The sequence below is a fragment of the Meleagris gallopavo genome, chromosome 4 (assembly GCF_905368555.1).
Source record: "Meleagris gallopavo chromosome 4, MGAL_WU_HG_1.1, whole genome shotgun sequence".
NCBI lineage: Eukaryota > Metazoa > Chordata > Aves > Galliformes > Phasianidae > Meleagris > Meleagris gallopavo.
This window is the reverse complement of record NC_139407.1, coordinates 1,626,296-1,643,007: the sequence shown is the minus strand read 5'-3', so window position 1 is coordinate 1,643,007 and position 16,712 is coordinate 1,626,296. Positions and strand designations below refer to the sequence as shown.

The window sequence follows — 16,712 nt, the reverse complement described above, 5'->3', positions numbered from 1 at the left end:
TTTAAGCAGTTTGGATATGGTTTCCTGGAACCTAAGAACTTTGATGTTCCCTGGATGCAAGGGAAGAGCTTGGACACAGTTTGATCAAAAGATTTGAAGTGAAGGAGAGTAGCATACAGAAACATTAGGGAAAAGGGAGGCAATGAGCTTAGTGCCTGTGGCTTTGTACCTTAAAGCATCATCCTAAGTACCCCCAGAGGAAGACCGTTCCTGGAATTAAGATTTAAATATTTAATTTCATGTGAGGACAGTCAAAAACAGTCACAGTGCTGCTCATAGATTTTACCCCATGTTACCCCTGACAGCCCTCTTCAGCTTTACTCATTTTCTACAGGCAAAAGTTCTACATATTGCACATTAACTAGACAAGTTTTAGAGATTCATTCAAAGCTGTACAGACAAATGCTTCTCTTACATAACTGCAACAACAGATTCACATGTGCAGCTGCTAAAAGCTTCACAAAAAAAACAAAGGGAAGCCTACAGAACAGACTATAGTTCATACCTAAATCACTAGAGGACTGAAGAGACTTGTAAATGCACGTAGTCTTCCTAAAGTGAAGATGAGTGTCAAGTGCCATCGAGTATTCAACATCCATTCAGTCCCACATTCTGCTTGTGGATTTTAATCCTTATAATCTGATCTACAGTAACTGCACTTTGCATTTGTAACATATTTCTGTGTTTTGTTATATATAATAAAATTCAAACAGATTTGAAATCATCTGATAATTAGAACAAACAGCTGCCACCACCACCAAGAAATGAACAACTATAGGCATTCTGTGCACAGCAAAAGAGTGAGTTTGGCACATGTCATTAGTATAAGAAAGATTTTTGTTATTTCATGCCGCAGTGTATGACCAACTCAAAACATCAGACTGCTTCTTAATGGCAACTGTAACACACATGTTCTTCAAGGAACTTCAAGCTAAGTCTGTGTCTTCATGACTGGAGGAGTTTATGGTAAAACTTCTGCCATTGCATGTTCTCAAAGACAGAAAGCAACAATTTCAGACAACAAGCAAGAGTGGAGCAGCAGTTATTCTGAAATAAATGCATGGATTGAGTTTCATATGTAAAATGGACTTTGTGTACACTTTTGACAAGGCACAGGGGGATTCTCACAATTTTACTCAGAGAGAGGACCCAGTGCAGGGGAAGCAGAATTACTGTTAATGAATTATTAGCTTAAACATATTTAATATGTTAAACAGTGCAGAGATGAACTACAGAAATGTAAAGCTATTGCAACTGTAAAGCCTGGGCAAGAGTCACCTGGGCAATAAAATCAGATGTTTATTCTAAAAACAACAACAACAACAACAAAAACAAACAAAAAACACCCTCATAGTTAAAAGTTTTGAAAAGAAAAAGAGTCAACAACTATTCTTTACACTGGTGAATATCTGCACAGCAATTAGGACTACGGAAGTTATTATGCTTCCAGGTGAGACTGGGTTCTGATGGCATAAACACAGAATTTGCTGTAATGCAAATAATTTGTTAGCACATTTTCTGAGTTGAATTACAAGTAAAAATGGAGTGGAGAATAGCTGTGCAGGATAATGAGATTCAGATTCAGGAAACTATTTAAAAGGGAGGCTAAACTGGTATCTTCAGTGTACCTGTAAGATGTTAAGATCCTTCTAGACAAGAATAGCTGAAGTGACAGAAATGACTTTGGAGAAATCCAAACATGGCCAAGCCAGCCAGACGTTGGCTTCTAGACACAGACAAAAACACGATCCGTGGAATAGAACACCTCTCCTATGAGGACAGGCTGAGAGAGCTGGGGCTGCTCAGCCTGGAAGACAAGTTTGCGAGGTGACCTGACAGCAGCCTGTCCGTATCCAAAGGGCAGCTTCAGGAAAGAAGGGGACAGAACTTCAGCGGGGTCTGCGGTGAGAGATAAAGGGGAAATGGTTTCAAGCTCAAAAAGAGGAGATTTAGGTTGGATATAAGGAAAAAAAGCCATTACAGTGAGGCTGATGAGACATTGGAATGGGTTCCTTAGTGCTATGGCTGATGTCCTGTCTCTGGAGACAGGGCAAGGCCAGGCTGGATCAGGCCCTGGGCAGCCTGGAGAAGCTGTGGTGTCCCTGTTCATTGCAGAGGCGTTGGACTAGGTGGTCTTCAGAGGTCCCTTCCAACTCTAAGTTTCATGATTCTATATTTTATTCTGTTCTTTGTCATATAAACTTGGTCTTGAGAAACTGTTGATTACTCTTGCAATGACAGTACTGATTTGTGACCTTCATGATGGCAGAAACAGAGCAGAGTCATAAAAAGAATGCAGGCAACAAAAACCCTCAGCTTTTCTACAGAAGGTAGAAAGAAGATGAAATAATTTTAGTAAGAACAATGAGAGCTAAGAAACAAGACATTACTAATAAAGAGATATTACTCTGATAACTCAGTAACTTAACTGGGCTGTGTAACTTTATGCAGTTAAACTCTGCACTTTTATTTCCTTAACTTGTCAATTATTTGTACTGACTTCACAGAAAAAAGATACATATTCCTTTTCTGTACTGACATCGTTACTGAATTTAAATTATGTAGGAACATTATCTCTGCATTTTCTTTGTTAAAAACAACAAAATTTCTTTTTCAGAGGATTGAATCTTCAAAGTTAAGAAGACTCATGTGTCCTCAAAAGTGCACGTCAGGATTTGCATGCATCCAGCTTCCTGGTATACATGCACAAATATGAGCACGATAAGATTACGAGGGGGTGAAGATTATGAGTGACTTATGACTGCTTTTTAATTTTTGACTAGTACTTCTGCATTCATCACCTTGTTTACTTTAAATAAATGTACTCCCATTAAAATACTATTCAAGTTTTAAGATTAAAAATATTTTAACTTATCTTACTTTTTTCTTTGCAAGTGGACGAATGAGTCACCCTACCTGGATTTTCTTTCACTTCATTCTGCCACATGCAAAGAAAAGAAAAATCAAGCTAAGTTTTCATTTAGAAAGGGAGTGCATTCATCTGAGCAAACATATGCTTATTGTACTTGGTCTTTTGATATATTTACACGGCCTTGACAATTACTCTCTTCAGAATTATGAAGAAGGTATCTGTCCATCCGTGATGAAGCATAACTTCCAAAATAAGAATAAGCTCAAAAGTAACCCCTAGGAAATCCAAAATTGAAAAAAAAAATAAGAAAAAACTGATATGAGATATACAAAAAATGAAGACTAATTAATTAGAAAAACTGAAACATACAGAGTAGTAAAAGTAGTAAAAAAAAAATCTAAAATGGGGGGGAGAAGAAATAAAGCAAAAAAAAAAAAAAAAAAAACCTATTTGGAAAGGAAAAACTGCTGTGAAATACCTCCCCAGGAACACATCAAAGCAGGATATGACATTCAAATGATATTTCAAGCATGAACTGCTTTCCTAGCACTGCAAAAGAAAATCAGTAGCTAATACATTAGAGATGCATTTTTATAAATATATTGACAAGCAGGTGTAATACTTTTGCAAAACCTGAGCAACACTCTTGTTCCATCCCCCACATCTTCTTTATGACATTTTGTAAGTTAAAGCAAAAGTAACTTACTTGCAAATGTCATCTTCCGGGTCCTCAAGCCCAAATCTTTCATCAAAAGTAAGCTGTATCCATACATTTTCATCTACTGCTACTAGTCTCCACACTAGTACAGTATTGCGTGGGTATGTGTGTGGAAACTTGGGGCTGTGAATACTTCCATTAGAAGTCACAGTTATTATCTTCTCATGCTGAGGATCCTGCACTCCTGCAGTAAAGAGAGAAAACAGACGCATCAATATTGTACTTCTTTCCCTTTTCCTAAAGAGCGTAGCATGCACAGAAAAAGTCCCTTTGTTCTGATTGCTTTTTTCTTCATTTTGTCTGGAAAGTCTATTTAGTAAAAACAGATTAAGATATAAAGTCTGCTCTGCTGACAAAAAATTAATCAAACCCAAGCTCCAACTGTTGGTCAGAAAACAGAACCCAAGTTCAAGTGGAGGTAAGAGAAATGTGACTGTGTAGTTCCTTCAACTCCAACACATAAACTCAAGACTGGAGCCCTCACAGAAGTCCAGCAGCCAAAGGGACTTAATCATGCAGGCTGCTGATGGCTCCAGTTCTTTGTTACTGGAAAGCGCAGAGAAATCAGCCGAAGGTGGAAGGACAGGCCTGCTCACACCTCATGCCTACCACACAGAAGGGCTGGTTTAAATTTGTCTCTCATTACAGGAGACTTTTACATTTACTGGGTCCAGCGATAAGGATTTTGATGGCTGCATCCATGCCGAGGGCTGTACTGGCCAACGTTAGCCTGACACAGGAGCACAGCTGGGATATGCTATTTGGAAGTTACCAAGTATGTGAAATTAGACATTTACTGACAATTCCCAATAGAGGGCATCCCTTAAAATTCTTCAGCTTTGTTAGATTACAAAATACGCATAAAAATAAACGTTTTATGTGGCAGTAAATGAAGTCAAAAGACATACGCTGACTACGTTTGACTTTAAAGCACACAGAAGCACTGAAGCAGTTTCTTTGGGTGATGAATTCACAACTGTGAGAAGTTACCAAAAAGAAAGGACTCCTCTGGTGATGGTCACCGTGACTGTCAGGGACACAACTCTCTTCACAATAACTCACACAACCTCATTGCCAAGTGCCTAGCATTCCCAGGAATTCATTTTCAGCAGCTGGAATCAGTCTGTACAGAAGACTTAGCTGCAAACAGGAGGCACTGATCTAATCCGAATACTTTTCAACATCATGACAAAAAATGTTGAGATCTCTCAATGACAAAATTTAGTTCCACAAGCACATCAAAGGAAAAAAAAAAATCTTCACACTACAGCACAAGACTTCTACTGTCTTTGACCTTTTCTAAAAATCTGTATATAGTCAAGTTTGACGTAGCAGTCAGTAAACCATAGCAATCCTCAGTTACCTAATTAATAACCTTAGTAACTAAATACATGTATAGTTTTGTACTGGGGAGTAATTCACATTATTTTCTTTTTGGCAATTAGTTTTGTCAGTTAATTACTTCATTTTTGTTTGTTATATAAACAGCATGGTGATGAAAATACATTTGAAACTATGAAAAAAGTCTGTGCTTCAGTCTACAATGAAAACATGCACTGCAATCATACCTTATTACAGCAACATGTAAAGGCTGACAGCTAAATGAATGTACTGCAAGAAAAGAAACCTATACAAACAGCATTGCAATTTTAAAGGAATTAATCTATACTTAACTGTAATTTAAAGTCTGACAGACTTTTGCCTTCTATTCTGACGGACCCATGCCTTCTACTTGTGGTATGAAAATGGAATTTTTTCCTTTAGATGAATTGCTGTTTACATAAACCTGAAGGAGCGTGGTTTTGCCAGTATTCACACACAGTTACAGAAGACTGACAGCCTTGCAGACACACAAGGGAGAACAGCATGCAGTAATAAGAAAAAAAGCACAAAGGACACTCAAGAGTCAGATTCTTAATTTAGACATTTCCCTGTTTTGTTTTTGTTTTTGTTTTTGTTTTCTTTGTTAGCTAAGACACAAGCATTTTTTTTAATAATGTGTAGAATGCCAGCAGGGAGCTCCACATTAAACGCAGCAGCCAACAGTAATAAAAGTGACTTTCCCAGAGATTAGTACACCGGAGTGTTATTTCTAAAGTATGCAAAGGAACATTATTTCATTGATGACATTATATTGATTCTTTTTTGTCTTGAAAATGCACATATAGCATAACAAATCATGTTCTATTTCACAACATACTTCTTTTGTATCACTGGGACAATGATAACCACATCAATGCAATTAAGTTCTGTAAGTAGTCCAGACTTAGCAAATGAGAAGTCACTAAAGAGAGGCAAAGGAACAAAAAGGCATACTGTAAATTAATGAATGGGACTTGCAGCATCCCCAGCTCCTCCGTTTGGAAAGGAAAAATGTATTTTACACAGCACTGTTCCAAAAACATATCAAATTCTCACACATATCACTCGCTCCATTTCAAATATTTGCTCTCACACAGTGGAATTTCTTCTGCAAAAGAATTATTTTGTATGACCACAAAGGAAAGTAATTGCTGTCCCTGGAGAACGAAGCTTGTTATTTGTCTTCAGATAAGCTGCAATATTCTTTTTCATCCATTCTACATAAACTAATTGTACCACCACACTGCAAAAAAACCTAGCCTTCACCTATTGAGTTCATGCACGTTCAGAGAATTTCTTTGGGGTAACTTGTGCGAGGAGCACAGCCACCTGAATGTAACTAAGTTGAGACTACACTTTCTTGTTCTTCTCTGGAATGACTTTACAATTTCTCGTTTTATTTTAGGGTTAGACTTAAAAAGGAGTAACAAGTTCATCCAGATTTACATTGGTCAGCTGTGTAGCTCCAAAGCTATACATATATCAGTCCTTACAGCTGCGACCTGTTTGCTTTGCTATTAACACCTCATAGCCCCCTCCAAAAAAAAAAAAAAAAAAAGATAGAAAAATTGATCACGATTTTTCAGATAGCTCAGATCAACTCAGAAGCATCAGCCCAGAAGAGGCGAGGTACCACCTTAGCCCAAGTGCAGCACTACCACACGAGGGAAGGGGGACAGACAGGGGCTCCTGTGAGAAGCTTCTTCAAAAAGTGAGCAGAGATCATCTGCAGGTGAAGGTTCTGGAAATGGGGCACAGCAGATGGGGAAAACCCCTAAGCTGACCCAGGGACATGGTTACACTTACTAGGGAAGGACTGCATGAGCATCACAGGGCCCGAAGCTGAAGAATGAGTTGCCACATTCGTCTTTGATGTGGTGCAAGATGCTATCGCCAGATTTATATATCAATGTAGAAAGCCCGCACCTGAAAATTACAAGATTCCAGACATTCTGAATGCACAGCAGTGCCTAACCCCTCCACTGCAATGGTAACGCAGATGAAATACCACGGTATCACCAAGAGATCAGCAGATGCCACTGTAAACTGAAATTAAACCCACCGACAAGACAAGCTCATTCCTGTCTACTTCAAAGTAGGCCTCTTCCCCCATGGGCACAATACATTTCACAAAGATCAGTGCTGACACTTCTTAAATATAGCAAATACCTCTTCCTAGTACGTTGTAATCACTACATTTTGGCAAGGGTCAAGGGTAAAACTCAGACAAATCAGACGCAGTTCTGGAGCATCAAGGAGAAACAGCCTTGGGTGCCACTCTGAGGGCAGATTTTCTTTGGAGGTACAGCACTGGTAATGTCAGTTTTTAAAATGCTTTTTGTTAAGCCTCCACTGATTTCTCAAAGTATTTTTTTCTGTAAACAGGACAAGATCAGAGTCCTACCAATCGTGGATCGTTCATAGATAATCTTGTTTATTTCATTCTGGAGTCCTTAATTACGAAAAACAACTTCTAGGCTTTCAGTAACAGCCATATAAGGCTATCAACGCTTAAAAAAAACACGACAAGTTCAAATACAGAAAATCCAACTCTAAATATTTACAGATTAAGATTAGAGCTCCTTCTGATATACAGTAATGCAATACGTGCAAGTCTTCTGCCTTAAAACTCAGCAACAAAAGATGACTATTTGTTCATTACCACAGAACTTCAAAGGGATGCATTCTTTTATTATCATTATTTGAAAGGATTTCCTGCAACAATCCCATGCAATTTCTACAACTCTCCGCACTATGTACAGAAACAAGCTTTGTAGAAGAAACCCTTTGAAATGTAACATAATATGGTATTTTTTCCAAACTTTCGAAAAGCAGCAAGCCTACTTTCAGAAGTAATAACTAAAGGAATATGAGAATACCTTTTTCTATCCTCTGTCTCTGGTTCACTTGCCTCCAGGCACTTCATAGCTATTATCTGAATGTAGCAGCAAAATTTAACTCTTTTTCCAGGTACAAAGGAAAAACTGGTCTGTTACTGGCAAAAAAAACAGTAGGCAAGTAGCTCAGCTTGACATTGTTCACATGTACAGTGGGTATTGGCACAAAAACATTCAAAATCGTGGGACCTCCAGTCCAAGCTCTTGTTGGATCATAATTCCTGCCCACACAACAGCAGGTCACACATTCGAGGGCTGGCATTTTCTTGTCAACTCCCAGACTTGCACAGATATATACTCCATAGTGTCTTTGGATATCTTGCTCCAGTGACATATTAAATTCCAATATAAGATGTTTTTCCTCACGTCTAATCTGAACCTTTCTAGCTGAAATCTTGATCAGTTCTTTTTATTCTTTTTATTTTATTTTTTAGAGGACTGGGTTGCTTTGGCCACCAGGTCGTGCTTGTAGCTGCTCTTAAGTCTGCTGTCAGACTGCCCCTTCTGGCCCTTTCTTCTGCCCATAAACAAGGCCATCTTTGCCACCCTCCACTCACTGTCTAGATACCAAGTCTTAGAGCCTGGCAGTCAAGCCAACTTCACCCTATCCAGGGAGCAGTCTGTTCTTCCAAACCATCATGCCTCAAGTACCACAAGACATGCTTTTGAAGCACAAGGGCTTCTTTTCATTTTCACCTTTTCAAGTAGTGAGCAAAGGAAACTTCACACAGGCCTGCTGTATCTTCTAAGATAGCTTTAAGTAGTATGGCTTGTGGTTTTCTGGGTTAAATTTCTAAAACGCATCATGCCTTTGGTGGAGGTTCAATTCTGAGTTGCTTCCATGCTTTGATATAGCTACCTATTTGAAATCTCAGTGCGATTCTTCAGATATTACTACAAAATAACCAGAAAGAGAAGTTTACAAAGCTTACAAGCAATATTCACAAATAAGCTGTCAACTGTCACATGATAAATTCACTTTCTAACAAGAAAATTGCTGATTTAAACAAGTACAGGAATGTGTACAGGACTGTATTTGTTTCACTATCACTATTATTATTATTACATTTTAAAATCCTACCATTTCTCCCATTTCATTGCCTTAAGCACTGAATATGATTTAACTGCTGGTTAAAGGTCTTTCTCCTGTAGCTATGTAAAAAACATTATGTGAAGGAGTTCACAGAGACAAGATGAGCAGAGAAGATCAAGGTAGATCTTCAGAAACCCAGAGTTTTGGCAGCTGGCCATGAGGGAAGGACAAAAGAAACGGAGTGTGGGGAGGGGAAGACGTTACTGGAGAACAGAGCACAGAACTGTAGTAACAGATTTAATAAAGTTTCCAAACAACTGCATGACTTAATGTCTTGCAGAAGACATTCGTGACTAATCAAACAAGTCATATACCAAACTTCCTTTGATTCCAAATTGCATCTAGGAAAAAAAAAAAAAAAAAAGAGTTCATATTTTTTATATTTTACTTTACGAGTTTATAACCTTCAAGTATTCTGCCAGCCTTTTGCTTTGAAAATAGCATAGCAATTAAACAGTTTGGGTTTTTGTTGTGGTTTTTTTTTGTTGTTGTTGTTGCTTTTTTTAATGCATGGCAAATCTTAAAATAAAAGTAACCTCTTGAGATCTGTTTTCAGACCAAATGCTTGTGGAAGGCAAACTTAGTCCTGAATTCCTCAATACCTTTTAAAACTAGATATACAGTGTATTTTAGCCAAGATAAAGAATTCTTTTTTTTTTTTTTTTTTTTTTAATGTTAGATAAGGAAACTTTCTGTATTATCACATGCTCCAAGATCTAATTACTCGGGAGTGTTTCAGTAAGTACTTTATTCCACTGTTCACAGGTAAAGTCTTGGCTGCACTGGAATAAATATTTAAGCTTTCGTTGGCTTGAATGTGAAAGGAATTCCATTTCTATTAAATACCTAATGATGTTGAAATATTTATCTTATAATGAACTTATAATAATAGCATCTGCCTTTTTTAGGGATGATAAATGTCCTAAAATAAATACGAATATACAAAATACTAACAAACCTCTAGTATACATACATTCCAGCTTTGGACTGCACCCTACCTCAACCCTCTTTCATTAAACTACAGAACTACCACCTTGAATGACCTGAACCTTCTTGGATAGATACAGCCACACTAAGGAAAGAAAATTCTGCCTTCAACTCAAGACTCTTCAGATAGTTACTGAATTAAACCAGAATTAGGACTTGTGTTGGAGATCCAAACAAAGAGGAAGCGAAAATATTTCCAGCAAAAAGTTTTATAAGTTTTATAAGCAATACATTGCACTTGATTCTTGCGAGAAGAATTTTATTTGTGGGTGTACTATTCTACAAAAATGGACATTACAGCTGTTTAAGATGTTAAGAGGTGTTGATAATTGTAAGAGTGTACACACTGAAGAGACTTCAGACTGGATATAAAATAATTCCCTTGGCAAATGGGGGTGGAATGAAACACTGAGAAACTACTCTGATTCCTCATCTGTTCTTTGTAGGTAAGAAAAAAGCACACTAGGCAATCATGAAAGTACAAACCTTCAGCAACTTTTTTATGGTGCTGCTTCTTTCAAAGAATATTTCCTTAGTCTATGTGGATTGGATAACAACTATGTATATATATTTTATCTCTATGCTATTAGATAGAGTAGAAGAATCACATTTCATCAGCCACACGAGAAAAAAATAACTATTTTATGGACTGAAAAAGAACAGTTGTTTAGCTCTCCATTTTTCTTCACTTCAAATGCTTTATTTAAAAATTTTTTATTCACATTATTGTGATGACAAAAAAAAACAAACCCAAAACACAACAACTTAATGTGCAACTACTCAAACTTTTTGATAGGAGATGGAGGGAGAGATGGAGAAGAGATGAAAAAAGAAAAGAAATAGAAAAAGAGGGAAAAAAAATATCATCATTTCCTCTGTTCTTGCAAGGACTGGCAGATAGTAAACATCTTCACAATCAACAGAGTCAAGGGCAGATAAAAGATAAAAGCCTAAATGCCTGACCATCCCCCAGTAGCATGAGGTCACCACCCTTTTCTCATCTTTGTACAATAAAACCCCTCTTCCACTTCCACAACTTCTTACAATGGAATGTTTGTTAATATTTTTGTTTTCTTCTATATTCCTGATAATCAATATGCTAAGTAATACTTTTGAATTTTCTGTAGCTTATTATCCCCTCCCCAAACAAAAAGAGTCGTTTGACATATTCTGCACTTAAGTATCAGTTAATAAGCAAGGTGAAATGAGTAACCCTCAATCTTACTGAAGCTCAGACAAGATATTTACCAAACTCTTAAAAGTCTAATGGTCTTGGACTGGGAGAATTGCGAGTCTCTTTAGAAAAACACAACTTAATATACATGAAAAATATCAGTAGAAGACAAATCCTGTAAGGGTTAAATAATGAAAGAGACCAGGAAATAAGAACAAACAGTAAACCAGAAAACAGTTGTCCAACTGGACATACTTACACCTACTTAGAGATTACAGTTGTTTACTTACTTTAAAGGGGAAAAAAATTACATCTTGAAGTGCTTGAGAATTTGAGTGGAGAAGATTGTCAATATTTTCAAAATAAGTAATCTTTTCAACTGTTCTGCTACTCAGCAATGTGACATAGGTTTGTTGTTGCTATTTTTACAGGAAATTGACTTAGCAAAGCTATGAAAAAGGTAACTAAATTCTTAATTAAATGCAAGCAAACACCACCAGAAGTTATTACTAAAACAATACCTCTATGATAGCACCACAGAATGTGCAAAAAATATTGCACATAAGTGCTTAAACACAGCTCTTAGAATTTGTTTTAAATTTTATTGAGAGGACTTAAAAAAAAAAAATCACATCTAAAATTAGATTTGTTAGTGCTAGAAACCACAAAGGTGAACAAAAATTATTAGTCTGTCCTGAATAACTGTACAGCCTGAGCAAGGTAGGAAAAAACACAAAAGCAGCAGTATTCCCCCAGATTTCGAAACTGTGCATAGAGTGGCTACAAGTTCAATAAGATAACTTCAACAAAACTGTGAAAATAATCGGGATCTCTTTTTATGTCAGTTAAAAGCATTAGTTTCAAAGCCAGCTCTTAAAACTTCCTTGCGTATCTCATTTTCTAGTACCTTTAAAATCCATGTGATTCATGTTCTTTACAAAAAATTCCTTAATCTGACCCATTCAAAAATTTCATTTCTTGATCTCAATTTAGACTGTTGAAAAGCGAGGCTTAATTTTATTATGCCCCTTTTCTTTATGGTTCCTTCAGTTTATACTGCATGGCACTTGTTAAAAGCAGACGCTAGTAAACATTTGGGAAAAAGATTATCCATGGTCCATGTGGAATTCAGCCTGAATAAATAGACTCTATGGATATGGTATGTGTTAAGTAGCTACATCTCATTTTCAGTTTTATTCAGAATGAAAAAATATAATCCTGTCTTCATCATGCTATCGGAGGTAAAAAAGAAAGATACTACCCTAATCTTTATAAATATCAGTCCTGAAATGTTTTGCTTTGCTTTTGCCATTGTTTTGGTATTGTGTGGATTCCCCTTTTAATTCTTTATTATAGTAATAGTGATTCAAATATTTATAAAGGTCACCACTATATTTCAAATTTTGTAAATAAGCTGCTCTTCACACCAATTTAGAAAATTATTACTGCTTAGCTATATGAAAACACAACTCTCAAGGATGGTTAAGATTTTTTAGTAAAAAAATTACATTGATCAGTGCATGTAAAGGAAAGAAAACAAACCCAAAGATTTAAGGGATCTGCTCACTGCAATTGAAGGTGAGACTATACCACATCTACAGCTAGTTTTAACTGCAGAACAAGACTAACTGTAACAGTGAATCCAACGTGGCATTCAGTTCACTGTCAAAAATGCAGAGGGTCTTATGCAAACTTAAAAAGTTTGTGCCAAACTTTTGATATAGAAATAACATTGCTACTGGAAAGTCTACAAGCCAGATTAAAGCTGCCTCAGGCTTGCACTGTATATACAAAAAACATAGCTCTGGCATATACTTATGTCAAAAAGACAAGAGAAACAAAGAAAGTACTATAACAAAATTTTTGATCTATTTAGATCTTTTCAGAACTGGACTACACTATAGTCCCAAATTCAAGGACACAAACATTTACATCTTTAGTAAGTGTTAAAGTAAAAGCATTTTAGCTGGTACTAACCTGCTAAAACAAAACTTCTGGAAGAATGTAACACCTTCATTTGAGTACAATTCACTTTCCACAAAATGGTTTAGCAGAAAGTGGTTATGCAGTATCAATACTAATCTACGGGTATGTGTATAAAACAGCTGTTACTGAATTTGAAGAATTTTAAGCAGACAGAACTCAGCACAACAACCAAATTTAGAACACTTGTTTCTAGTATGTTTTAATGGGAAATTAAATCATGCAACATATCAGAAGAATGCTTGTCCAGAAAAGGATATGCAAGTCTAGAAGAAATTCAGAAAGCAAGCATAAGCACAGCTACAAAAGCCACTGCAAGGTGTAAAATAAAATGTTTTGTACAGCATAAAACGGCCACGTAGAGCAATAACACACTGTTAAGACTTCTGTTAAAACAGGACAAGATTTCTAGGAAGTGCGATCACAAAAGTGTCATAGAGCAGCCATGAAAGAACTGTGTCCCATGGCATGGGCAATACAACAGCCTATTTTGAGCAAAATCACTGCCAAAAGACCCTTTTGTTAATCTAGTCGAACAGGTGCTCTTAAGGAGGACTGACAGCAAGGCCCTGAGGACCACCACAGTCACAACTTCCTTCACTGAGAACATTATGTGCACCACTACACAGAAATCGATTGGTATACTGATCTTTAGTCCCTAGCACATCCATAGTTCCACTTATTCCATATCAGCCTTACTTATTCCCATATGATTTATTATTTATTATTCCAGACACGAAGCTTAAGCTGTTATTCCTGGGTCACCTAACATCTCCTTCTGCCTATCTTTAATACCAGAATTCTTCCAGAATGCTTACTTAGGATACTCTGAAAAAGTTGCACAACTGTAAAATGAAAAGCGAAATCTAGAAGTCTCAAACCACTCCAGTCCCTACTTAATTTGACAGCCTTTTTTAGAACTACACAAGGGAACTACCTATGGGACTCCTCATAAAGGTCTTGGCACTGCTGTACAAAGCTGTTTTCTTTCAGCAAACTTTGATCATTCACAGCATCACATCACAATCTAATGTCCAGTTTTAAATCTGGTGCAATTTGCAGAGTTGCTGCTCTTCCCTTTCATCTTCAGTATTGCTTGGAATCATGTCCAAGCAACCAATCGATCCACACTCTAAAGTGTCACTTCACCTTTTTTTAAGCCTGAACTCATGCTAAAGTGTCAGTAACACTTTTCAGCATTCATCAGCTTCTTTGGAAAACACATGGGCATGTGGCAAGGGCTGGAGAAAATCGATAGTTAAAATGCATTTTGCCTAATTCCCCTGCCATTCTAGAGAGCAAGCAAAGAGTATAAAATGAAATCAGAGCCTTGGTCTTGCTGGTACAACTTTGGAACTGTCATGAGAGGTGTAAAGGAACACGTAGTGCTCCAGGAAGGGGCACACAAGCACTCCAGGCAACACATCCTCTCTGCCTTGTTACACAGCCCAGCAGTCAAGGAATGGATTCAGAATGAAAATGAAATTCTTAAAAGTCAAAAAACATTTCTCTAAGTTTTAAGAGTATGAGCGCTCTTATCAGAAAGGCAGCAGGAACGTGTGATCAGGTCACATAGAATCTTTTGCTCCTTGTCACAGGAGCAAAAGATTTTGATAAATTAATGGTGAAATTCTTAAATTCAACCCCAATCAGCCTGTTGCAATGAAAATGCAGATTCTTCTTTTTTTTTTTTTTCATTAGTCCAGTGTCTCATCACACTCTTTTATTTCAGTGAATATAGCTTCAGTTTAGAATTGAATGGTAGAATAAAATGTAAGTTAGTAGTGCTATCTTGCCCAAAACAAGTTTTGGAAGCCTGTCTGTCTACTAATAAATAACAGCTGTTTGCTGATGATTTATTCTAGGCCGGTCAACAAGGATAGTTAGGTCAAGAAATGTGAAGAAAACCATTCCACAGTCCCTTCACATGCTTTTCAGAAGGTGCTTTGGATGCCTGGTATATGGCATCCAGTCCATATGGATATGGATCAAATCCATATCCTAACTTGAATTCCTTGAGGCTGAACATGGTACTATTAATTTCACAGGCACAGAACTGTGTTTGTTAACAGTAGTTTAAATAGTTCAATTATAGAATTATAGAATGCAAAGTTAACATCACATTGCATGTGTCTCAAGGTAATGAGGAAATTAAATTCCAGGATTATATTTGTTAAAACAAGTAAAATAAAAATTATTTTTCCCTACTCAGAATCCTTATAGAGTGATTCCACTATATTTTCAATCCCCACGTGGCAGTTAAAAAAAGAGAACTTTAAAATAGAAGAAGATTGTTATAATTTCAATTATAGAAAGGAAAGGCGGTGGTGTAGCCCTCTACGTTAAGAAAGAATGCAAACGTATGGAAACTAGTGATGGTGATGATAGAGTTGAGAGCTTACGGGTCAGAATAAAAGCAAGGGCCAATAAGACTGACATTATCATGGGAGTCTGCTACAGACCACACAACCAGGATGAAGAGGTAGACAAGACACTTTATAGACAGTTGGGAGAAGTCTCAGGGTCTCAAGGACGCTGGACTAGCTGAACAGAGACTTTTGGCTGGAAGTCAAGAGCAAAAGGAAAGTTTATGGTCTTTGGAAGAGTGGGCAAGATATTTATGATGATTACAGGCAAATAGTGAAGCTGTGCAGGGAGAAAATTAGAAAAGCCAAAGCCCAGCTAAAACTGAACTTGGCCACTGAAGTAAACAACAATAAATATTTCTGTAAATACATCAACAGCAAGAGGAGGGCTAGGGAGAATTTCTATCCCTTGTTGGATGCTGGGGCAACATGGTGACCAAGGATCAGGATAAGGCTGAGGTACTTAATGCCTTCTTTGCCTCAGTCTTTAATAGTAAGATTTGTTACTCCCTAAGATCACAGCCCCCTGCACTGGTAGATAGGGAGGGGGAGCAAAATAGGCCCTGCATAATCCACGATGAGATGGTTTTGGACCTGCTCCCAAAGCTGGACTCTCACAAGCCCATGGGACCAGATGAATTGCACCCTAGAGTGCTGAGAGAGTTGGCAGATGTGGTTGCCAAGCGACTCTCCATCATCCTTCAACAGTCCTGCCTAACCGGGGATGTCCTGATGGACTAGAGACTGGCAAATGTGATGCCCATCTACAAAAAGGGCTGGAAAGATGATCCTGGTAGCTACAGACCTACCAGTCTCATCTCGGTGCCCAGGAAGACTATGGAATGGATAATCTCAGGACCAAACAGATAATCATGGACCAATTAAAAGTTAACCAGGGGATCGGGCCTAGTCAGCATGGGTTTACAAACAGTAGATCCTATCTGACAAACCTGATTTCATTCTAGGTCACAAGGCGACCTGCTTAGTGGATGAAAGTAAGGCTGTCAGTGTGGTCTACCTGGGCTTCAATAAAGCCTTTGGTGCTGTCCTCCACAACATCCTCGTGGAGAAACACTGGCTGGATGGCCAGGCCCAAAGAATTGTGGTCAGTGGAGTTAAATCCAGTTGGCAGCCAGTCACGAGTGGTGTCCCCCAGGGCTCGGTACTGCGGCTGCTTCTATTTAACATCTTCATTAACTATCTTGATGAGGGGATTGAATGCACCCTCAGTAAGTTTGCAGACAACACCAAGTTGGGAGG

The 16,712-nt window shown here is 37.6% G+C and overlaps 1 protein-coding gene across 2 annotated transcripts in view; it reads right to left on the bottom strand.

The window, feature by feature from the left end:
* PDGFC (platelet derived growth factor C) overlaps positions 1-16,712 on the bottom strand; it is a 117,144-nt gene that overhangs the window by 47,040 nt on the left and 53,392 nt on the right. For both annotated transcript variants that reach the window (XM_085221995.1, XM_085221996.1), the window contains exon 3: positions 3,579-3,774. In XM_085221995.1, coding sequence (XP_085078121.1) covers positions 3,579-3,774 — 196 coding nt within the window. The remainder of the gene's footprint in view (positions 1-3,578; positions 3,775-16,712) is intronic.